The sequence below is a fragment of the Bubalus bubalis genome, chromosome 6 (assembly GCF_019923935.1).
Source record: "Bubalus bubalis isolate 160015118507 breed Murrah chromosome 6, NDDB_SH_1, whole genome shotgun sequence".
NCBI classification, from domain to species: Eukaryota; Metazoa; Chordata; class Mammalia; order Artiodactyla; family Bovidae; genus Bubalus; species Bubalus bubalis.
Genome location: NC_059162.1, coordinates 69,107,510 through 69,133,670, shown reverse-complemented (window position 1 = coordinate 69,133,670; position 26,161 = coordinate 69,107,510). Strand labels below are relative to the sequence as shown.

At 39.3% G+C, this 26,161-nt stretch overlaps 1 protein-coding gene across 4 annotated transcripts in view; it reads right to left on the bottom strand.

Annotated features, from left to right (window-relative positions):
- SLC44A5 (solute carrier family 44 member 5) overlaps window positions 1-26,161 on the bottom strand; it is a 423,585-nt gene that overhangs the window by 201,186 nt on the left and 196,238 nt on the right. For all 4 annotated transcript variants that reach the window (XM_025288440.3, XM_044944837.2, XM_044944838.2 and 1 more), the window contains exon 2: window positions 12-53. In XM_025288440.3, coding sequence (XP_025144225.1) covers window positions 12-53 — 42 coding nt within the window. The remainder of the gene's footprint in view (window positions 1-11; window positions 54-26,161) is intronic.

Below are 26,161 nucleotides of genomic sequence, written 5' to 3'. Positions count from 1 at the left end.
GACTGACTTACCATATTTCTCGCCCTCCAAGTGAGTATCTGATCGTTGGTCTCCTAGAAATAAGCACAAAGGGCAAACAAATCTTTATTTTTAGCAGTTGGTGTCTCTGGAGATCAATACCTGTTTCTCCCTGCCCTAAAAATCCTAGTCCTTAAATTTTAATACACAGAATAACATAAAGTCAGTTGGACTGGTGAACTAATACTTAATACCTGAATTCACTGATAAAGAGCACTAAATTTTGAATTAAAAAAAAACAAAAACTGCATGCAGAGAAAGACACATACTGTATTTTTTCACTTAAATCCAAAAAATAAAACAAATGTCAATGAGTGTAACAAAACAGGAACAGAAACTCATGGATACAGAGAACATACTAGCAGTTATCAGAGGGGAAGGGGATGGCAAGAGGGGAGAAGTAGGGGAAGGGAATTAAGAGATACAAGCTACTAGATATAAAATAAAATAGGTAATAATTTTAAATCATTATTACAAATCTTACAAATAACACTTTAAATGTAAAAAAACCCCTACATACTTGTAAGAACCTGTAATGGAAAAGAATCTGAAAATACATATAATATATATTTAACTGAATCACTTTGCTTTACACCAGAAAGTAACACAGAATTGTAAATCAACTATACTTCAATAAAAAAAAAATTTTTTTTAACTGCATGAAAATGCTGGAGGTAAGAGGTTTGGGGGTGGGGAATAAAGCTATTAACTCTTCTATTTTTATCCATGCCTTGCACACCTTAGATGATATACAGACAGTCTTGCAAAATTCAGCACCAACAAATGAGGCATTTTGTTTACTTTCATTTTATGCTAATACTTATTCCTTAGAAGGCACGTTAGTCCTGGAAACTTAATATGAATTAAATACTTATTAACTACAAGCAGAATAGAGAAAAGAGATGTAATTCGAATTTAGCAGCCACACTTTAGCCATGTTACACATAGCCTTTGGCTTTCACAGAAAGTCCTACATGATAGATATTAGCATAGCCAGTTCAATTTGGTAGGTAAAATTTAGGGTTATTTGTGGGGAAGAAAAAAAAGGTAGCAAGCTCTATGTTGAACAATGATAGCATACTAAGGCTTTAACATTCAAATAATTCCACACACATATTCAACAAAAATTTTAATACTTTTGATAAGTACCCCATTCTTCTGTGCTTTATCAGATTTGCCAACCCATTAATGAATGCTGTTGAAAAGAATTCCCACTGTAAACCTGGTGGACAGAAATGACAACACTTGGTCTAAGTTCTAACAATAATAAATTATTGAGAGTCAGAGTTGTGATAAACAGTCAAGGGAAAGTGAGTATGTATAAACAGTGTTCACTTGGAAAACATAATAATGATGATGATAAGTAGAATAGCAGATGACACCACCCTTATGACAGAAAGTGAAGAAGTAAAGAGCCTCTTGATGAAAGTGAAAGAGGAGAGTGAAAAAGTTGGCTTAAAACTCAACGTTCAGAAAACTAAGATCATGGCATCTGGTCCCATCACTTCATGGCAAATAGATGGAGAAACAGTGGAAACAGTGGCAGACTTTATTGTTCGGGGCTCCAAAATCACTGCAGATGGTGACTGAAGCCATGAAATCAAAAGATACTTGCTCCTTGGAAGAAAAGGTACGACCAACCTAGACAGCATATTAAAAAGCAGAGACATCATTTTGCCAACAAAGGTCCTTCTAGTCAAAGCTGGGGTTTTTCCAGTGGTCATGTATGGATGTGAGAGCGGGACTATAAAGAAAGCTGAGCACCAAAAAATTGATGCTTTTGAACTGTGGTGTTGGAAGAGACTCTTGAGAATCCCTTGGACTGAAAGGAGATCCAACCAGTCCATCCTAAAGGAAATCATTCCAGAATATTCACTGGTGATGGACAGGGAGGTCTGGCATGCTTCAGTCCATGGGGTCTCAAAGAGTTGAGTCGGACATGACTGAGCAACTGAACTGAACTGACTGATAATAATAAAATTATTGTCATTCAAAAAAGAATCAGCTATTGGTGCTGGAGAAGACTCTTGAGAATCCCTTGGACAGCAAGGAGATCAAATCAGTCACTCCTAAAGGAAATCAATCCTTAATATTCACTGAAGGATGAATGCTGAAGCTAAAGCTCCAATACTTTGGCCACGTGATGCGAAGAGCCAACTCATTGTAAAAGACCCTGATGCTGGGAAAGATTGAGGGTGGGAGGAGAAGGGAGCAACAGAAGAAAGATGGTTGGATGGCATCACCGACTCAATGAACATGAGTTTGATCAAACTCCGGGAGACAGTGAACAACAGGGAAGCCTGGCGTGCTGCAGTTCATGGGGTCACAAAAAGTCAGACGTGACTGAGCAACAACAACAAGCTATTGAAATAGCAGTGCATGTTCCTTCCCACAGAGGCCATTTTCCGCAACTATAATTCACAACTAGTTGGAAGAACACTCAGGAATAAACACATAGGCTCACATTTTTCAGTAAGACTCTCCCTTCTGTCCACCCCTTAGGCTCCAAGTGCCAGGAAGGAATCCAGTTCAAAACCTTTGAACTGTTGGCCCTCCTGCCAGCTGCCTGTGCTCTCCCACCATCAGTGGGAAAACCTGGGCTTCTACCTTAGTTGCTTTGCCCAGAGCTCCATTTCCTTTCCTGTGTTCATGTACCTGGCAGTGACCCTGAGGTCCTGCCTCACTCCTGCCAGCTCTGAAGACAGAATCCTGCTCGCAGGGCTCTAACTCCCTGACTTGGATATGTCTGAACAGAGAGAACACCCAGAGCCACAATGATGCATTTCTCTGAATTTCCAAAATCTTCTGGTGGCTGGAATTGCCACTGTGGTGACCTGCTTGCCAAATCAGACATGCTCTGGAGCCTGCTGCCTACCCAAACTGTGCCGGAGCTTAGCACACCAAGTATACCGCAAGGGACCAGGAAGCTGCCCACGCAGAGCCAGCTTCTGTAGCTGATTTCATTTCTCATTCTCTCCTGTGTTCACTGAACCCTACTAAAAAGGCCTGAGAGTCTGCAAACCCAAGATGGATGTGATGCTAAACCTACATCATTTGCAAAAGAGGCTAGCTATAAACTCCTTGCTGAAAAAGAACATAGGACCCAGAGTATGGGCATAACTATGTCCACAGGCTTATTAATTTCTTCCTTCCTTCAGTTCAATTCAGTTGCTCAGTCATGTCCGACTCTTCGTGAACCCATAGACTGCAGCATACCAGGCTTCCCTGTCTATCACCAACTCCTGGAGTTTACTCAAACTCATGTCCATTGAGTCAGTGATGCCATCTAGCCATTTCATTCTCTGTCATCCCCTTCTCCTCCTGCCTTCAGTCTTTCCCAGCATCAGGGTCTTTTCAAATGAGTCAGTTCTTCATATCAGGTAGCCAAAGTATTGGAGTTTCAGCTTAAGCATCCGTCCTTCCAATGAATATTTAGGACGTAATATCCATCCTTTAGGATGGACTGGTTAGATATTTTTGCAGTCCAAGGGACTCTCGAGAATCTCCTCCAAACCAAAGTTCAAAAGCATCAATCCTTTGGCACTCAGCTTTCTTTATAGTCCCACTCTTACATCTGTACATGACTACTGGAAAAACCATAGCTTTGACTAGACAGACCTTTGTTGGCAAAGTAATAATGTCTCTGCTTTTTAATATGCTGTCTAGGTTGGTCATAACTTTTCTTCCAAGGAGCGAGCATCTTTTCATTTCATGGCTGCAGTCACAATCTGCAGAGCCCAAAAAAATAAACACTGTTCTCATTGTTTCCCCATCTATTTGCCATGAAGTGACTGGGGCCAGATGCCATGATCTTAGTTTTCTGAATGTTGAGCTTTAAGCCAACTTTTTCACTCTCCTCTTTCACGTTCATCAAGAGGCTCTTTAGTTCTTCTTCACTTTCTGCCATAAGGGTGGTATCATCTGCATATCTGGGGTTATTGATATTTCTCCCAGCAATCTTGATTCCAGCTTGTGCTTCATTTAGCCCAGCATTTCTCATGATATACTCTGCATATAAGTTAAACAAGCAGGGTGACAATATACAACTTTGACATATTCCTTTCACTATTTGGAACCAGTCTGTTGTTCCATGTCCAGTTCTAACTGTTGCTTCTTGACCTGCATACAATTTCTCAGGAGGCAGATCAAGTGGTCTGGTATTCCCATCTCTTCCTTCATTAATTTATTCATTATTAGCAAACATTTATTGACCTCTTAGTGGGTGTCAAGAATCTGCCTGCAGTATGGGAGACCCTGTTTCAATCCCTTCATCAGGAAGAACCCCTGGAGAAGAAAATGGCAACCCACTCCAGTATTCTTGCCTGGAGAATCCCATGGCTGGAGGAGCGCAGCAGGCTATAGTTCATAGGGTCACAAAGAGTCAGACACGACTGAAAGACTTCACTTTCACTGGGTATCAAATACTAGGCTAGGCACCGAAGCTACCTAGATGACTAAAGGAATCCTGGCCCTCTTGGCAATTTTTGGTAAAGCCTCAGAAAGATAGACCTTAACCAAATAAACACACCAGTAACAATTTACTTGCAAATCTGGTATCAGAGATGCTATGAAGGAGAAGTACTAGATGTGAGGACAATATCTAATCTAAAATTTAAAAAATGAGTAAGAGCTAGCATGATGGTTGGCAGTCTTGGCAAAGGGCATAGTGTGGGCAAAGAGCCTATGATAGGAAAGAACTTGGCAGCTACGAGGAACTAAAACAAAGCCAGCATGGCTGGAGAACATGGGGTGAGAGGCTGAGTGATAGGAGCTGGGACTGGAGAAGCAGGAAGGGAGGGCAAATGGACACATGTGGTTATACCCTTGTAGAAATACATGCTGGAGCACCCAAGGTCTGAGAGGACCTGAGGTTGTTGAGTATCATCTGTAATCTTTTATGTTTTCAAAAAAAAGAACCGCTGCTCAAGTCAAAAACATGAAGCTCCAATATTTTGGCCACCTAATGCAAAGAGCTGACTCACTGGAAAAGACTCTGATGCTGGGAAAGACTGAAGGCAAAGGGATAAGGAGGCAGCAGAGGATGAGATGGTTAGATGGCATCTCCGACTCAAAGGACATGAATATGAGCAAACTTCAGGAAGGAGTTTGCTCATATTGCTCCATTGTGAAGCACAGGAGTTTGAGTGCCTGGGGTGTCAGAGTCTATGGGGTCGCAGAGAGTCAGACACAACTTAGTGACTGAGCAACAATAACAAACAACAAGTAGCCACAATTTAAAGAAAAATATAGTGGAGTTAGGGAAGGCCCAGAGAAAGTCACAAGAAAACGGGCCAGAAAATGTGGTCCATACATAAAACATTTTATTTTATATCAAGTTCTGCTTTCTGCATGGCCATGGTGGAGTGAGAAAGACATAGCCCAACACTGCTCCTCACTCCCTTTACAGCCTAGGGCAGGCATACTGTGTCTGTTTTTTTTTTTGTCTTTACAATGGGAGGAAGCTCCATCACAGTTGTTGTTGGGAGTAAGTAACATGATACTAAAATGCTCACCATAGTGCCTGTCACATAACAGATACTTGGTGATGAATGTTAATGCCCTTCCTTGTAGAAAACAGGAGCTCTGACAGATGCTGCCACGTGAAAATAAAATAGGTGAATGAAAAGAAGAGACGACTGATAAATGAGATTATTTTGTATATCACTAATATTTTTTTATACAGCCTAAGGCATGAAGAAAATAAGTGCATCTCAAAACATACTGGTATCCCTTCCAAACTATAAGAGCACAATAGAAGGTCGCTGACATTCCTGTCTAGCAGGAGTCTCCCTGGCACTCCTTTAATAATCATGCCCCAGGCAGCTCTGGCCCAAGGTGGTTCCAGTGTTTACCTACTTTGCTTGTCTCCCAGTTTTCACCACTAGGATGAACATGCTCCTCCACATAAATACAGACAGACATATATACATTTTCCAAGACTCTTAAACTCACTTTTTTTTTTTAACCTGTTCCTAACTCTCAGTGCTCTCAATTAACTCATCCTTGTTCCAGATATTCAGGAATAATGTGCCCCACTTTAGAGTGGGGGGAGTAGGATGAATGGGGAGAATGGGATTGACTTATATATGCTGCTGCTGCTGCTGCTAAGTCACTTCAGTCGTGTCCGACTCTGTGCGACCCCATAGACGGCAGCCCACCAGGCTCCCCCATCCCTGGGATTCTCCAGGCAAGAACACTGGAGTGGGTTGCCATTTCCTTCTCCAATGCATGAAAGTGAAAAGCGAAAGTGAAGTCGCTCGGTCGTGTCCAACTCTTCGCGACCCCATGGACTGCAGCCTACCAGGCTCCCCCAACCATGGGATTTTCCAGGCAAGAGTACTGGAGTGCTACTATGTATAAAATAGACAGCTGATGAGAACCTACCAGATAGCACAGGGAACTCTACTCAATGCTCTCTGGTGACCAAAATGGGAAGGAAATTCAAAAAAGAGGGATACATTTATACAAATAACACCACACTGTAAAGGAACTATTGGTTCACTTCAGTCGCTCAGTCATTTCCAACTCTGCAACCCCATGGACTGCAGCATGCCAAGCCTCCCTGTCCATCACCAACTCCCACAGTTTACTCAAACTCATGTCCATTGAGTAGGTGATGCTATCCAACCATCTCATCCTCTGTCATGCCCTTCTCCTCTCGCCTTCAATCTTTCCCAGCCTCAGGGTCTTTTCAAATGAGTCAGCTCTTCACACCAGGTGGCCAAAATATTGGAGTTTCAGCTTCAACATCAGTCCTTCCAATGAATATTCAGGACTGATTTCTTTTAGGATGGACTGGTTGGATCTCCCTGCATTTCAAGGGACTCTCAAGAGGCTTCTCCAACATCACAGTACAAAAGCATCTATTCTTTGGCGCTCAGCTGTCTTTATAATCCAACTCTCACATCCATACATGACTACTGGAAAAACCATAGCCTTGACTAGATGGACCTTTGTTGGCAAAGTAATGTCTCTGCTTTTTAATATGCTGTCTAGGTTGGTCATAACTTTTCTTCCAAGGAGCAAGCGTCTTTTCATTTCATGGCTGCAGTCACCATCTGCAGTGATTTTGGAGCCCCCCAAAAATGAAGTCTCTCACTGTTTCCACCATTTCTCCATCTATTTGCCATGAAGTGATGGGACCAGATACCATGATCTTAGTTTTCTGAATGTTGAGTTTTAAGCCAACTTTTTCACTCTCCTCTTTCACTTTCAAGAGGCTCTTTAGTTCTTCTTGACTTTCTGCCATAAGGATGGTGTCATCTGCCTATCTGAGGTTATTGATATTTCTCCCGGCAATCTTGATTCCAGCTTGTGCTTCATTTAGCCCAGCGTTTCTCATGATGTACTCTGCATATAAGTTAAATAAGCAGGTGACAATATACAGCCTTGACGTACTCCTTTTCCTATATGGAACCAGTCTGTTGTGCCATGTCCAGTTCTAACTGCTGCTTCCTGTCCTGCATACAGGTTTCTCAAGAAGTAGGTCAGGTGGTCTGGTATTCCCATCTCTTGAAGAATTTTCCACAGTTTATTGTGATCCACACAGTCAAAGGCTTTGGCATAGTCAATAAAGCAGCAATAGATGTTTTTCTGGAACACTCTTGCTTTTTCCACGATCCAGCAGATGTTGGCAATTTGATCTCTGGTTCCTCTGCCTTTTCTAAAACCAGCTTGAACATCTGGAAGTTCACGGTTCATGTAGTGTTGAAGCCTGACTTGGAGAATTTTGAGCATTACTTTACTAGCGTGTGAGATGAGTGCAATTGTGTGGTAGTCTGAGCATTCTTTGGCACTGCCTTTCTTAGGGATTGGAATGAAAACTGACCTTTTCCAGTCCTGTGGCCATTGCTGAGTTGTCCAAATTTGCTGGCATATTGAGTGCAGCACTTTCACAGCATCATCTTTTAGGATTTGAAATAACTCCACTGGAATCCCATCACCCCCACTAGCTTTGTTCGTAGTAATGCTTCCTAAGGCCCTCTTGACGTCATATTCCAGGATTCTGGCTCTAGGTGAGTGATCACACCATTGTGATTATCTGGGTCATGAAGCTTTTTTTTGTACAGTTCTTCCATTATTCTTGCCACCTCTTCTGTATATCTTCTGGTTCTGTTAGGTCCATACAATTTCTGTCCTTTATTGAGCCCATTTTTGCATGAAATGTTCCCTTGTATCTCTGATTTTCTTGAAGAGGTCTCTAGTCTTTCCCATTCTATTGTTTTCCTCTATTTCTTTGCATTGATTGCTGAGGAAGGCGTTCTTATCTTTCCTTGCTATTCTTTCGAATTCTGTATTCAAATGGGTATATATATCTTTTTCTACTTTGCTCTTGAATTCTCTTCTTTTCACAGCTATTTGTAATGCCCCCTCAGACAGCCATTTTGCTTTTTTGCATTTCTTTTTCTTGGGGATGGTCTTGCTCCCTATCTCCTCTACAATGTCATGAACCTCCATCCATAGTTCATCAGGCACTCTGTCTATCAGATCTAGTCCCTTAAATCTATTCCTCACTTTCACTGTATAATCATTAGAAATTTGATTTAAGTCATACCTGAATGGTCTAGTGGTTTTCCCTACTTTCTTCAATTTAAGTCTGAATTTGGCAATAAGGAGTTCATGATCTGAGCCACAGTCAGCTTCCAGTCTTGTTTTTGCTACTGTATAGAGCTTTTCCATCTTTGACTGCAAAGAATATAATCAATCTGATTTCAATGTTGACCATCTGGTGATGTCCATGTGTAGAGTCTTCTCTTGTGTTGTTGGAAGAGGCTGTGTGCTATGACCAGTGTGTTCTCTTGGCAGAACTCTATTAGCCTTTGCCCTGCTTCATTCTGTACTCCAAGGCCAAATTTGCCTGTTACTCCAAGCATTTCTTGACTTCCTACTTTGCATTCCTGTCCCCTGATGAAAAGGACAACTATACTCAAAATAAAATAAAATAAACCCTCTTAACAGATGTCTTTAATGCTGTAGTGTGAATAAGTGTTATGCTACATTTTGCAGAAAGAAATTAGGTAATTTATCCATATTCATAGTAACTACATTTTTAGATGATGTCCCCTAAGAGAAAACATGAAGCACAAATTCCTTGCAGAAACTGTGACACCCAGATGATAGATGGCAGACAAGGGAGGTAAAGAAAAGGCCAGGTTTGGCAGTAATGATGCCATTTCTGAACAATTTATGCAATTAATTGCCTGCTATATGGGGTTTCCCAGGTGGTGCTAGTGGTAAAGATCCTGCCTGCCAATGCAGGAGGAATAAGAGACATGGGTTCAGTCCCTGGGTCGGGAAGGCTCCCTGGAGAAGGAAATGGCAACCTGCTCCAGTATTCTTTCCTGGAAAATTTCATGGACAGAGGAACCTGGCAGGCTACAGTCTATCAGGCTGCAAAGGAATCAGACATGACTGAGTGTGCACACACATAGCTACTTATAGGGAAAGTCATGTTTCTCAACTTTTACTATTGTCTTTTTCATTTGTGACTTTTAAAAAATATCTCTTTTTTTTTTCTCCTCAAAAAAATAAAAACAAAGATTCACTGAATGAATGAGCTCTATGTGATATCATCTCAAGCAATGTCATCCTAAATAAACACTTCTAGGATTCACTTCATTTGTCCAGATCAGCACTATCCTTTGAATGAGCAAAGATGCAATATCCTTCCATATCAGCCTGTATAATAGGTCCAAATGCTATGTGAGGGGCAGGTAAGAGAAGAAAAGGTAGAAATTGGGCAAATTTCTAATAACCACATATAGAATCACAAGCCCCAAAATGATTCCTTAAAAGTTTATGGAAAATTGACAGCATTGACTGCAAATTTCTGTGCTGTATTTTGGGAGAGGGAGGTTCTAGAAATGGTGCTTGTTACATTTATATACTACTTTAAATAAAATAGCTTTGTATTATTTTTATTCATTCAACCAAAATTTCCTGAGCACCTACTCTATGTTAGTAGTGTGGCATTAGGGGTCACAAAGAAATAGCAAGATCCTGTCTCTATCCCCTGATAGTTTGCAGTCCAGTGAGAAAGAGAATTCTCTATAATTCTTGAAGCAGCAACAGGACATAAGGGTGCCACCATTATAAGACATGGGAAAGATGTTTGAAGTACAGTGTAGTGAAGTTAGTAACTCGGGGGATTCAAATTAGACTGCTGGCATAATGGTGTATCCCATTTCTGAATTCCAGAAGCACAGTCAAAGTCAGAATCTTACCCAGGTCCATGACAAAGACAGTGAATTAGATAAAGAAATGGTGCTCAACAATCCTAACTCATTCCATTCCATTACCTTAAGCATCTTTAGAAAGTGTTGAAGAAGAAAAGGGTCTCAAGTCAAAGGAAGCAGTTAGAGCTCAATATGGCTCATGAAGTAGGTTAGGAAAATGCTCTTGCTGCCAAGATATACTAGTCAATTTCCCAACCTTCAAGAGACATTTGAAGGTTAGTCTAAAGATCACTTCACATAGATTCATCTGCCTTTGGAGACTATCCAATTATATCCCCCCATGTAAAGGTCAGAAGCAAAACAGCCATACTTCAGCGCAAGCAGTGGACAAAAAGAAGGAAAAGGGTATAAGCTGAATAAGCATAAGCTACCAAGTATAAGATGATTGAAGATAAGAAAAGGATTAAACAGTCACAAAAGAAGAAAGTGAGGGCATCTCTCTTTAACAGTCATTGACCCATAACAGAATCCAATCACCAAATACAAAAGGGAAAAGAACCATGATTCTCAGTGAAAAATAAGAAAACTCTGGTGTGACTTAGCTGGGATTACAATGGAAGGAAGGAGAGGAAAGAGGAAAATGAAGACAAAATAAGTAGAGAGAGGTTATTACATATGCACAGATATACTCTGGGACTTTTTTTTTTCTGTGATATTTTCCCATATTTATTCTGAGCAGCTGCCACATCACAATGATATACTTTAATGTTGCTGTTGTTGCCACAGAGGTTTAAAATAGGTGAAGGTGTAGGTGAAAAGTCACTCAGTTGTGTCTTTGCAACGCCATGGACTGTACAGTCCATGGAATTCTCCCTGCCACAATCCTGGAGCAGGTAGCCATTCCCTTCTCCAGGGGATCTTCCCAACCCAGGGATCGAACCCAGTTCTCCTGAATTGCAGGAGGATTCTTTACCATCCGAACCATTAGAATATGTGCCAAAATACAATTGTTAGTTCAGGGTAGCCCAAATCCTGCAATGAAAATATTCTGTTTGATAACAATTTACTAGGATCTGTGAATTTTGTATTATTTCTAATCTTGAGCTCCAAATGAGTTGAGAGTTTTCAGTCTACCTTCAGTATTTAATTAAATTGAATAGATTTTATTCAGTAGGATTTGATGAGGAAAAAGCAGAAAATGTAGCATTTCACAATATTGATTCAACACAGAGACATGACATTTTTAATGCAATAATAATTTGTTGAATAAAATAAATAATCAATTTTAATTACTGAGGATGAAAAAGGTAAGTTTTGCGACCATATAGAACAAGGAAAACCAATTTATGACATGAGAGCTTCCATAACTATATCCTCAGCTATGTCAAATATTTCAATCACAGTGTTCTACACTTAAGCCTAGACATGGTCTCAGAATCCTTCTCAACACAGGACTGCAGGAAACTACACTGTTAAATTAAAGCTGGCATTTAGACTGAAACTGAGTCTTATCTCTGAAATAGAAGTCTCCATCAGACAAGCCATAAGCAAGAAATGTTTTCCTAGAATGTCTCCTCTGGTATTAACATAGAAATTAACAATTCTGATAATCATCAAATCCACAAATATATACATTTTAGAGCATGTTATTCTGCCTTCTTCCCCTTTTACAGTACTATGTGCATCTATAAATCATGAGCAGACCACAGACCCAGCACAAGACAGCTTTGGTGGATACCCTTATTATAGGTTATATTAATTATGCACTTAGACTATTATATTTATAAAACTTGACATAGGGCTTCCCTGATAGCTCAGCTGGTAAAGAATCCACCTGCAATACAGGAGACCTTGGTTCGATTCCTGGGTTGGGAAGATCCTCTGAGAAGGGATAGGCTACCCGCTCCAGTATTCCTGAGCTTCTCTTGTGGCTCAGCTGGTAAAGAATCAGCCTTCAATGCAGGAGACCTGGGCTTGATCCCTGGATTGGGAAGATCTCCTGAAGAAGGGAAAGGCTACCCACTCCAGTATTCTGGCCTGGAGAATTCCATGGACTGTACAGTCCATGGGGTCACAAAGAGTCAGACACAACTGAGAGACTTTCACTTGACATAAATTTTCTGTTATCCAAAACCTTGTATATTTATTTAATGCCTGTCTAGAACACCATGGAATCACTAGAACCTGGCACATATAAGATACTCAATACATATTTATTGCTCAACTGGGTTACAAAATTTTATGGTCCTACAACTTCCCTTCTCCCTACTATAGACACTTAACCTGCAAAGCATGGGTATCTGGGACAGTTTCTGCCTATCCTGAATCCTGCAGAATAGCCCACAATAATGTCTACTGCCTGCAAATTACAAAGTTTATTCTTAGCCAGATCTCTAGGTTAATGTGACCTATGTCCAGTGGTATATTTTTCATTAATTTCTCTTCCATTATCAAGTTGGCAGGTTGATTCAGGGAATACACTTTTGCCCATGCCCAAAAACCATTCATGGCTAGGAATAAACAGAGTCCCTGACATCCCACATAAACTCAAAGTTATACTCTCCTAAACTTTTCAACTGTATACAGCCAGTTTTCCCATGTCTGTTTTAGTGCATCCTTTGTCCTCAATCTATGATATTTGATCGAGCCACCATTTTAAATATAGATAACAGAGCCCAGCAATCAGAAGGGAACCCTGATTCTTTTGCCAGAAATTTTTTCAAAGGATCTTTCTATCCAAAAATATTTACTATCTACTTTATTCAAAATAGGATGTTAGGTAGCAGTGTTAATGAAGAATAAGATAGGCACAGCCTTGCTTTCAGAAAGCTTACATTCTAGTAAGAGAAGGACATAACTAACTTAAAATTAATAACTGTTACAATTGTTTTGAGGTGCTATAAAGAAGAGGTGTGAGATGCCTTAAAAGCATGAAACAAGGAAACTCGTTTGAGAGTCAAGGAAGGCTTATATTAAGATGTTGAAATATAGACAGGAATTAAACAGACCAAAGTTTAGGAGGATGAGTGTTTAAGGCTGAGGGAACAGCACATCCAATACCTATAAGGAAAGAGAGAGCATGCACATTCTAAGACCTGATAAAATTCTAGATACATACACCCCAATGTTCACTGCAGCACTATTTACAATAGCCAGGACATTGAAGCAACCTAAATGTCCATCAACAGAGGAAAGGATAAAGAAAATGTGGTATACATATACAATGGAATATTACACATTCATAATAAAGACTGAAATAATGCCATTTGCAGCAACATGGATGGACCTAGAGATTGTCATGCTGAGTGAAGTAAGTCAGACAGAGAGAAATAAATATATCATTTGTATGTGCAATCTATTACAAAAATGTTACAAATCAACTTATTTACAAAACAGGAGTCACAGATGTAGAAAGCAAACTTGTAGTTACCAAGGGTGAAAGGGGGGCAGGAAGGATAACTGGAAGATTGGTACTGACATATACACACCATCATATATAAAATAGATAACTAACAAGAACCTACTGTACAGCACAAGGAACTTTGCTCAACACTCTGTAATGGCCTATATGGGAAAAGAATCTAAAAACAGTGGTTATATGTGTGTGTGTGTGTGTGTATATACACACACATATATATATAAAACTGATTCACTTTGCTACAAAGCAGAAACTAACACAACACTGTAAATCAACTATACTTCAATAAAAATTAATTTTAAAAAAGTCTAGCACAATTGCAAAGAATAAAAAGAGCAAAAGAGAAAGCACAGGAACAATGGGTGGAGGCTTTATGCGGTTAAGACTAGGATTTTTTTTATCTTTACTGTGACATCAGTGGGAAACCATTGAAGAGTTCTGGGCAGGGTTAAAATGTGTATTTTTCAAAGATGTGTCTGGCTGCAGTGTGCAGAATGAAAGAAAAAAAATAAGAATGATGAAAGAGACCAGTCAGGGACTGGAGCAGCTTACTAGGTGAGAGATGGTTATAGCTCAGCCAATGGAGATGGAGACAAAGACTGACACAAAGGTATTTGATTGGTTAAAGTGACAGAACTGGTTAAAGTGATAGAGCGATGAGGAAGGGGAAAGAGAAACTCATGATAAGGTCTATGTTTGTGGATTGGACAGCTAGGCAAGTGGTTGTATCAGACACTGAGATAGATATGGAATAAGTCTAGAAGATTGATGATGTATTTGTTTCTGGACACAGGTCTGATCTCTAAACAGAGGTGTCATGTTGCCAATGGATACATGAGTTTGGAGTCTAGAGTAAAAAGTATGATTAAAAATATACATTTGTCTTACCTAATGTATACTGGAATGAATTTTTAAGATTAACTTAATATGTGTCTTACAAACAGATTATACCTTCCTTGTTTTCCTCTATGCTATAAGTAGGCCCTGGCCAGCTATCTACTTCATACATAGCAATGTACACTTTCTTTTGAAAGAAAGTGAAAGTGAAAGTCTCTCAGTTGTGTCCAACTCTTTGTGACCCCATGGACTATAGAGTCCATGGAATTCTCCAGGCCAGAATACTGGAGTGGGTAGCTGTTTCCTTCTCCAGGGGATCTTTCCAACCCAGGGATCAAACCCAGGTCTCCCACATTTTAGGTGGATTCTTTACCAGCTGAGCCACCAGGGAAGCCCACATATGTCAATTACCACACTAAAAAACATTTTATACACACACACACACATACACAAATGAAAGAGAAATTAAGGGCAAGGGTAATAGTCTAAGGAAAGAGTCCCAATGAGAAGAAGAAAATCAAGGCTAAAATCTTCAGCCCACACCAAAAAAAGATGGGAAGAGTTTGATGAAGCAACAAAGGAGACTAAGAGATAACAAGGAAACTTTCAGAAAACTTTTCTTTACTCTCCAAATTTTCTATAAGAATGTCTTATAATAACTAAGAGCAATAGCCCTTATTTTAAAGTGAGAAAAGGTATCTGAATGTTCATGGCAGATTTTCTGTGCTGTATTTTTAAAACCATAGGATTACAGCAAATAACAGTGATAAATACAGAAAACATGGAAAAACCAAAAAGTGACATTTCCTTTTGCTTTTACCCCTCATAGGCAGCTTCTTAGGACATTATAATAACAAAGTAGAGGTGCTGTGCTCTTGCCTGGAAAATCCCATGGATGGAGGAGCCTGGTAGGCTGCAGTCCATGGGATCGCTAAGAGTCAGACACGACTGAGCGACTTCACTTCCACTTTTCACTTTCATGCATTGGAGAAGGAAATGGCAACCCACTCCAGTGTTCTTGCCTGGAGAGTCCCAGGGACGGGGGAGCCTGGTGGGCTGCCGTCTATGGGGTTGCACAGAGTCAGACACGACTGAAGCGACTTAGCAGCAGCAGCAGCAGAGGTGCTGTGGCACTTAAGAATCTTCCTGGAATTAAAGAAGAATGAGCCTATTTGTCATCCCATGTCCTGCAAGGTACAGAATTCACTGCTACCCAGTTTGCACAACAGCAAGCCAACAATTATGTGTTGAGTACCTATGATATGCCGCAGCATAGGATACAGGCTCTGCATCCTCCAGATACACAAAATAGCCAGTTCACTGCCCTCTTGGAGCTTACAGTCTATCAGCCAGATGGACAATTAAAAATAAGCATACACGGTGGGAGGGAGGAAGGCTCAAAAGTGAGGGGATATATATATATACTTATGGCTGATTCACACTGTTGTATAGCAGACCCAACAGAACACTGTAAAGCAATTGTCCTCCAAATAAAAAGAAAAGCATACAAATAAAAATATAACTAAAAATTATGTTCAGTGCTGTAAAGGAAAACTAGAGGATACTATGACACAATACAACAAGAAAACCTAATTTTTTCACACACACAAGTCATGCGAAAAAAGAAAAAAAGAGTCACTCAGTAAAGTGGCATTCAAGTCTGCATGTAAATGATGACAAAGAGGTATCCAAGAGATGACTGCCAGAGCATGCATGGTAGATTGGAGGGATAAAATAAGCAGTATCATTGGAGGGTTTGAGTACAGGAAAGAGTAGTAAAAGGGACACCTACAATGGAAAGAAGGGGCAAAATCATGCAAGGCCTCTAAGTCAGAGAAAACATGCTAGATTTTATCCTAAATACAATACATTTTGTTCATTATACTCATATATTCTAATTTTTATTATGAAAAATCAGTTTTTTAAAAGAATTGTATGAATTGATCAAAAATAAAGCAGGGGGAACTTCTGCCTGTGAAGGATTAATTGCTGTGTGAATTGCCTTCTTGCCATATATAACTAGGAAAACAAAACAAAAAATCAAAGAACAATGGTTTGCAGAGCATGGGACTCTGATCTCTAAGTGAAGGGAAACAAACCAGGTGAGACTTTTGGTGGCTCCAGATCACCACTTGGAAACAGGTCCATGCTATGGCTCAGAGCTGTTGTTTAGTCACAAAGTTGTGTCCAACTGTTTTGTGATCCCATGGACTGCAGCCTGCCAGGCTCTTCTGTCCATGGAATTCTTGAGGCAAAAACACTGGAGTGGGTTGCCATTCCCTTCTCCAGGGTATCTTTCTGACCCGGGGATTGAAGCTGTGTCTCCTGCATTAGCAGGCAGATTCTTTACCAATGAGCCACCAGGGAAGCCCTTAGAGAAATAAGCCTAAACAGAGCACAGTGATTCCATTGAGATCAGAATTTGAAAAGCAGAGATGCATAAAAATTTTGGACAGAATATAAAAAAAATCACAATATCAAGCAATCTGATACATGCATAATTAGAGTTCCACTAAGACAGAGAGGAATAGAAAAGTATTTGAAGAAATAATCAATGAATTTTTTTCAAATTTTATGAAAACTCTAAGCCCAAGAGTCAGAATCTCAACAAACTACAAGCAGATAAACATGAAAACCACACCAGAGAATATGATAAACAAACTGATGAGAAACAACAAAACAGAAAATGAAATCTTAAAAACAGCCAGAGAAAGATATGTACAGAGGAAGAAAGATAAGAATGAATGACAGGAGATTTTTCATCAGAGATCTAAGACAATGAATGACATCTTTAAAGCGCTAAAGGGAAGAGAGTTCTGTTAACATGAAATTATATATCTAGAAGAAAATCTTTCAAAAATAAAGATGAAATAAAGACTTTTTTCAGACCAACAAAAAGCAAAAGAGTTCATTTACAGATCCTTATGTTATGTTAAAGGAAGTTCTAGAGAAGACAGAAGAAAAATGATATCTGATAAAAACAATAAATCTACGCAAAGGAACAAGGAGCAACGTATGTGTGCATATATATACATATATATAGATAAATATAAAAATATTTTTCTCATTTTTAATCTTTTGATCACAGACTGTTTAAAGCAAAAACAACAGCAGTGTTTGTGGGATTTATCACACATTAGTGACAATAAGCGGAGAAGGCAATGGCATCCCACTCCAGTACTCTTGCCTGGAAAATCCCATGGATGGAGGAGCCTGGAAGGCTGCAGTCCATGGGGTTGCTGAGGGTCAGACACGACTGAGCGACTTCACTTTCACTTTTCACTTTCATGCACTGGAGAAGGAAATGGCAACCCACTCCAGTGATCTTGCCTGGAGAATCCCAGGGATGGGGGAGCTTGGTGGGCTGCCGTCTATGGGGTTGCACAGAGTCGGACACAACTGAAGTGACTTAGCAGCAGTAGCAGCAGCAGTGACAGTAAGACCAACAGGAGGAGGGTGATGGAAGCAAACTGCTATTAGATCCTTATACTTAATATAGTATCATTTGAAGGCAGACTATCACAAGTTAAAGATGTATACTGTAAATCCTAGAGCAACCACTAAAAATAAAAAAGAAGTATATTAAAGTCTTTTAAAATATACTTTAAGTATGTTAAGGTGTATAAAGTATTAAAGTATTTTATAGGATGTCATTTGCATACTTAAAAACACAAGCATGTAAAGTTCATTTACAAGGTTGCTGCTGGTACTAAGTCGCTTCAGTCATGTCCAACTCTGTGAGACTCCATAGACAGCAGCCCACCAGGCTCCTCTGTCCCTGAGATTCTCCATGCACACATGTATATTTGAGGACCTACTCTTGCCTGGAAAATCCCGTGGACAGAGGAGCCTGGTGGACTGCAGTCCATGGGGTTGCGAAGAGTCGGACACGACCAAGCGACCTCACTTCCACTTTTCACTTCCATGCATTGGAGAAGGCAACGGTAACCCACTCCAGTATTCTTGCCTGGAGAATCCCAGGGACGGGGGAGCCTGGTGGGCTGCTGTCTATGGTATCGCACAAAGTCGGACACGACTGCAGCAATTTAGCAGCAGCAGCAGCAAATATACTAGAGAGGTTGCCCACAACAGGGCATGAGAGGGGCAAATGTGCAGACATCAGGGGTGTTAAATCGTTTCTGGAGATAAAATGGAATAATAAAAAACAATCAAAAGAAGGGAACACTCTTCAATAACTGGTGCCTAAAAAATTGGATAGCTACACGTAAAAGAATGAAATCAGAACGTTCTCTAACACCATATACAAAATTAAATTCAAAATGAATTAAAGACCTACGTGTAAGACTAGACATTATAAAACTCCTAGGGGGAAAACAGAGAACAATCTTTGACATAAATTGCAACAATATTTTTTTGGATCCGTCTCCTAGAGTAATGGAAATAAAAGGAAAAATAAACAAATGGGACCTAATTAAACTTAAAAGCTTTTGCACAACAAAGCAAACCATAAACTCAACAAAAAGACAACGTACAGAATGGGAGAAAATATTTGCAAATGATGCGACCAACAAGGGTTTAATTTCCAAATACACAAACAGCTTATACAGCTCAGCTTCAAAAAAAAACAAACAACCCAATCAAAAACTGGGCAGAAGATCTAAATAGACATTTATCCAGGGAAGACATACAAATGACCAAGCAGCATGTGAAAACATGCTCAACATCACTAATTATTAGAGAAATGCCAATTAAAATTACAATGAAGTATCACTTCACACCAGTCAGAATGGCCATTGGTAAAAAGTCTACAAACACATAATAAATGCTGGAAAGGGTGTGAGAAAAGGGAACCCTCATACATAGTTGGTGGGAATGTAAATTGGTGCAGTCACTATGGAGAACAGTATGGAGGGTCCTTTAAAATCTAAAAATAGAGTTACCATATGCTCTAGCACCCTTGAGCATATATCCAGAAAAGACAAAAACTTTCTAATTAAAAAGACACATGTGCTCCACTGTTCACAGAAGCAATATTTATAATAGTCAAGACATCTAAACAACCTAAATGCCCATCAACAGCTGAATAAAGACAATGTGGTATATACATATGTATATACACACATATATATACACAATAGAATATTACTCAGCTATAAAATAAAAGAATGAAATAATGCCATTTGAAGCAGTAAGTGAAGACCTAGAGATTATCATACTGAGTGAACTATCTCAGACAAAGACAAATATATATCACTTATATATGGAATCTAAAAAAATGGTACAAAAGAACTTAATTTATAAATCATTTTGCTGTACAGCTGAAACTAACACAACATTTTTAATTATATTTCAATAAAAAAATTAAAAATAAAAATAAAGGGAAGGAAAGAAGGAAAGAAAAAAAGGAAAATGGAACACAGAAGAGATGAAATAAATAAAAATAACCAGCAAGATTCTTGGTTTAAACCCAACACTATTAGTAATTAAAGCAAATAATCTAAACACTTCAATTAAACAACAGAAACTGTCAATTTAATTGAGAATGCACAACTACCTGCTGTCCACAGAAATAAAAATCTGGGATTGATTAAATTTTCTATATAGTTTCCTTAATTTCTTAAGTTTTGAATGCTTTGATTAGAGCCTCTAGGTTTTCAGATTATTTTGGTGTGTACAATTTTCTTTACTCAATGAAAGGAAATACTTCTTTTGATAAATTAAAAGCTTAAAACACTGTTTTAAACACTGTTAAACACTATTTTAATGTTAAACACCATTAAAACACTGTTTTCTGAACAGTGAATATATCCCCAAAATGTATAGACTAGTATATAAAGGAATCTACAAAATCCAAGCATATCCAAGGTTAAAATTTCTGTTCTCATCCTTTGCTTTTATTTACCATGCTCTATGAAGTGGAAGACTTCACAGCCCACAGCTGGAGTGTCCAAACACCATAACCTTAGAAGTTTCTTACCCACCACTTGCATATTCTAAGCCATACTAGGTAATAGCTACAGATTAAATTTGTGGATTTCACAAAAATGAAAAGAGCAAGCATTTAGACATCTAGGAAATGATCTCTTTGGAATTTAATGTAATTTTACTATTTCAGAAGGGAAATTGTTTTACTTGCAGGATGGTTTTCAAATATAATATGCATGTGTGTGTGCTAAGTCACTTCAGTCGCATCTAGCTCTTTGCAACCCTACTGACTATATGTAGCCCACCAGGCTCCTCTGTCCATGGGATTTCCCAAGCAAGAATACTGGAGTGGGTTGCCATGCCCTTCTCCAGGGGACCTTCCTGACCCAGGGATTGAATCCACATCTCTTATGTCTCCTGAATTGGCAGGTGGGTTCTTTACCACTAGTGCCACCTGGGAAGCCTGCAAATATTGTATGTGCTGTGCTATGCTTAGTCACTCAGTTGTGTCAGACTTTTTATGACCCCATGGATGGTAGCACACCAGGCTCCTGCCATGGGGATTCTCCAGGCAAGAATATTGGAGTGGGTTGCCAGGCCCTCTTCCGGGGGACCTTCTCAACCCAGGGATCAAACCCAAGTCTCCTACATTGCAGGTGGATTCTTTACCATCTGAGCCACCAGGGAAGCCCTCAAATATAGTACGGTCCATCTCAAATCATAACAAAACACTCACAATTAGCCATTATAATTCTAATTCCGTCTATAGCATTACAATTTACCAGTAGCCTTGGGAGATTATAAACAGATATTAGAATAAAAGAGATGACTTCAGGCTTAATTTTAGGCAAGAAGACTTATTCCAAAAAGAATATATCTAAACTATGTTCTTCTTATAGGAAGTTTTCTTTGTGCCACATTTGCTTGAGAGAGTCCTGCACTATTATGTTTATTGGAACAGTGGTCAGAGATTGGCCTAGTATATTTCACTGACCTTCTACCTATTCAGTTATCCTACTGCCTTTGTGTTACCCTTTTGATTTCACTTGTAATAATAAAACATGTCCTGGTGAAAAATGGATATATGTATATGTATGGTTGAGTTCCTTTGCTATCCAAACTATCTCAACATTATTAATCTGCTATACTCAATACATAATAAAATGTTAAAGGAAAAAATAAATACAGTATGGTCCACCTCAAATATCATTCTTTCAAAACACAACAATTATTTGCTGTAAAAACAGCTTTAAAATGGGAACCATATGCTATTAGTATATACAAATATACCTATGTAAAATATTACAAAATCATTCTATATCGTTTTAACTAGCACAGACAGAATGGTATGTACAGGTAACCTAGGACTCATCAACCTACGGGTGCTTAATGCATCCAACCATCATCTTTAAGATATCCTATTTGGCCCAAGGACTACAAGCTTGAGAAAGAAACAAAGGAGCTGCTTCTTAATCTATTTATAGAAGTGTACAGATTGGTTAGAATTTTAATGTAGGCCATTAGCCATATGTGCATACACTTAATAGATGACAGCCCAGTTATTCATCTCATTTTAATTTTTCTTTCAATAGGAAGCCACAGCACTGTAGTGTGCTGTTGTTCATTTTGCTGACTTCATAAAGACACTGTTTCACTATTGTTCTCAATGGTGCCCTAGTGGTCTGAGAAATTTACTGAGGCTTCCCTCTTCTTTCATTAAGATCACCATTTTGCATACAGCTCTTGAAGGGCCAACTGCTGGTTATTCATTTCATGTATGTCCTTAGTTCATTGCTGCCTTGCTAAGGGTGATCAAAACATAATAGGCAAAAGAAAAAAGTATAGATATAAAAGGTTTTTATTAGGAAAACTTGTCTACAACTCATAAAATCTTGTGAGATAAGAAAGCAAAATTTTTATTTGCCAGATTTCCTCTTCAGAAGAACACTGTTATTTGTTTAGGGAAAAAAAGAACTCTGGTGAACCATTTGAAGTGTGACACACGCATTATGTATCATCATGGAAATGCTTATTCAAGAAGAAAGATATTCTATGACCTCCTCAGGTATTCAATAAAGTTATTAACTTCAATAAACATTTGGCAAAAGAGAATTTGGGGTGGGTGTGTGTGTGTGTGTGTTAAATAGGAGGCTGGGCTCATACCCAGAGGGATGTGATGTAAAATTTGGACAACATGTGGAAAAGTGAATGCCCTTTCTGGAATGGATACTGCTATGAGTTGTTGTTTCCATGTTAGAGCGACCCAACAGTTCTAAGAGCTATGCTTCGTATCAGGGTTAGGTATGAACACATCTGAACCTTCACGAGGCTGTCAGCTCACTTGAGGGCCAGGGGAGGGCTTTGTTCATGTCCTCAGTCAGCTGCCCAAAATGCAGAGTACAGTGTTTTACACTCAGTAGGCCTTTAGTGAATAGGTGCACAAGAAACCGGTGAAAACACAATTACCTTTTGACCAGCTCACTTTGTTTCACTTCAAAATGTTTGTCTAGATAAAAACTTACAAAGTAAACTTTAGTCAAATCATCAATATCCCAAATGAACGGATACTACACACAGCAGTAGTGATTAGAGATGCTTTGGCTGGGGAACATGTTGATACTGCTAACAGAAATAGGAGAGTTGGAAACAGATTTTGAGAGTGGAGCAAGTTTTACATGTTATGACGCTATTAGAATACTTGGCAGTATTGTGTAACACCTTGAGCATGTGAGGGAGGCGTTATCTGTTCCATTAGCTGGCAAGGGTGATGTGAATCTCAACATGAAGGAAGATGATCAAACAACCATCCTACACTGGAATTCTAGGTCCTCTTTGACTCTAGGTCTAGTGCTCTTTCCACTAGAAAGAGCTTTCTGCTATAGACTTGGACTAAACAGAAAACTAGCTCTCTTCCCTTCCTGATGCCTTTATGTGCTTAAAAAAAAAAAGGGGGGGGGTGGGGTGGGGAATTCCTTCTACTTTCTCTGCTCTACAATTCTCAAGACTCAAGCTACTTTCACTCATTGCATTAAAACCTGGTTCTTTCCTCAAATGCATCATTTGTAAGGATAAGAAACAAAAAAATTCTCTGGTGTGAGATGTATTATTCTGACAGGCCAAAAGAGAGCAGAAAACAACAGTACTCTCTATGGGATAAATGCCTATGGTAATTTCTCCCACATGTAGCGCTTTCATAAACCCACCATAAAACAATACTTAGCAAACTGCTTAGTAAGGTCAAGCCTCCTGAGGAAACAATGAAATATAAACATCTCCTACTGTTGTTTCCCATGGCTGGTAGAACTAAATAAGATGGTTGTCTGTCTGTTATATGAATCTTCTACCAAGTCAGCTGTAGCCAATAGAAATATTGATCTAACACAGAGCAACAAAGCTAATATGTCTGAAATATTGTTTGACCATGGGTTATTTCCCTTAAAATGTGTATTTTAATAATTTATTCCTAATTCTAAATCCCTAGCATATCAGTTAAGGATATTTTTTAATGAAGGTTTTGCACCCTATTTTGCTATGTTACTAACATTCCATTAAAGAGTGGAGAAGCAGAAAAGTTCAATGTTTGCTGTGTTAACACATGCCTGGCTCTATTTGCCTTCTTCTTTGGAAATTGCTACAGGCTCCACACTCCCTGTTCTCAGGACTCACTTGTCTGTTTACTAACTGTCAAAGTAAATTTATAATACTGAGTGACACCATTAGAAAGCTCGGGACAGGCCTTGCTGAGCACACACAGATACACTTGCATACCCATTAAGTTGAAATTTTGCCAAGAACTGATTAACCAATCTTAATGAACTGCTGTTTTCCATTTAAAACACCATTAGTTTCCTATGGTGTGTTGTTCAGGGTGTAAGCCGCGAAGACACCATCGAGTGGTTAGAAAAGGTGTTGCTTTGCTGGAAGCCCATATGTCCCTGGAGAATTTGAATTTGGCTTCTGTATGTATAACTTTCTTTCCACTTCTGGAAGTAATAAGGCTTTGCAACTTTTTAGGACCACCTCCCAGAATACAGTGGATTTTTTAACACGCCTCATTGTGTAATGGTGCTGGAGAATTTATTTTGCTGTCTGCTATGCCGAGGCTTCGGAGAAGGCAATGGCACCCCACTCCAGTACTCTTGCCTGGAAAATCCCATGGACGGAGGAGCCTGGTGGGCTGCAGTCCATGGGGTCGCTAAGAGTCAGACACGACTGAGCGACTTCACTTTCACTTTTCACTTTCATGCATTGGAGAAGGAAATGGCAACCCACTCCAGTGTTCTTGCCTGGAGAATCCCAGGGACGGGGGAGCCTGGTGGGCTGCCGTCTATGGGGTCACACAGAGTTGGACACGACTGAAGCAACTTAATTGCAACATGCCGAGGCTTGTTTTGTTTCTAAAGATTATCATACTGACTGTGTAAAATTAACAACTCTCAGTCTATAGCTGAACATTAATAGAGTAACACAGAGACCCTCATTCTGTGCTTTTGAAAATTTCCCCTAGAATAATGTTAAATATTCTATACATTATCATACTTTTTAATAGCATAGTCCTCAGTAACAAGAGTCTTGGTTCCACTGATACTGAGAAGTACAAGTCAGTAGAAAAGGGGTTTCTGGTTTTGTAAGATTTGCTTGGGGTTTGAACATCTAAGAAGAAATATGAAATATTAAGATGTCAAAAAACTAGGATTTTGTTTCATTTCAGATAATACATTCTGTGCATCAAGTTGCAGGAAAGGTGATTTTAAGTTACAGTAACTCAATACAGTTTCTTTCTTATAAAGAAGACACAATGTGAAGAACTGATTGAATGAGCTCAGCAAACAACAAAAACATAAATAATTCATTTGCAAAGTAAACAAGCAACCCAAAAAATACTAAAAACATTTCTCAACAATGGGAGCCATTCAATGGTAGGAAGCATTAAAAACAATAGTGCTGTCCCATTAATAAGCTCACTTTTTCCATACCAATTCAGCTTCCTTTCCAAGTTGTTAAAATTTTATCTTTATTATCTCACAACTCTGTAAACACAACTTGTCCAAAAGTTGAGACAAGATAGTAAATCTAAATGTACTAACCAGGTAGAAGGTGACAGGAAAGCCACAGCAAAAAGGAGGAAAAGTATTGTACAAGAGCAGCCCGGCCTGGACAAGAGGCACCATGGATTTTTTTCTTTTTTTTTGCATGCTCCCTGCAAGTGTCCAGCAGTACATCAGGCACACTAGGAATGTCAGTAAGCATTTGGTGGTTGGTTGATTGAAAAATAAAAGACATGACTAGTAAAGAACCTTGTAAACTGGGACGATTAAAATCAGAAAGAAAGGGCAAAACTAATTGCGTGAATGTGGCAGATGGTCAATAAAGCTTCAGAGCCCTGAAGTCTGTAAACTTGCAGAAACATTGCATTTTAAAGGAACATTGACAGCAGCCAAGAGTCTGAGGCATAGTGGAAGAGACAGAAGCTGCACAGATGATAATCTTCTCAGGACCCAAAGGCTGTCAGACAGACATGCCAACTTAATTAAGAAACTCGTTTTAGATCCACAAAGTCTGTCCCAATCATTTGCCCCAGCAGAGTAAAGAGCATAGTGGTAGCAGCCCCTGCATGGGTCCCATAAGCACTAACAGTGCTCCATTCTGAATGACGTGAACGTGCCACACTCACTATCGTCCTCTCAATCTCGGATCTCATGGCTCTACCTCACTGTCTATTAAACAATGTACTGACAGGACTTCCCTTGACGCCAGTGCTTGAGAATCCACCTTGCAATGCAAAGGATGCAGGTTTGATCCCTGGTCAGGGAAGTAAGAGGCCACA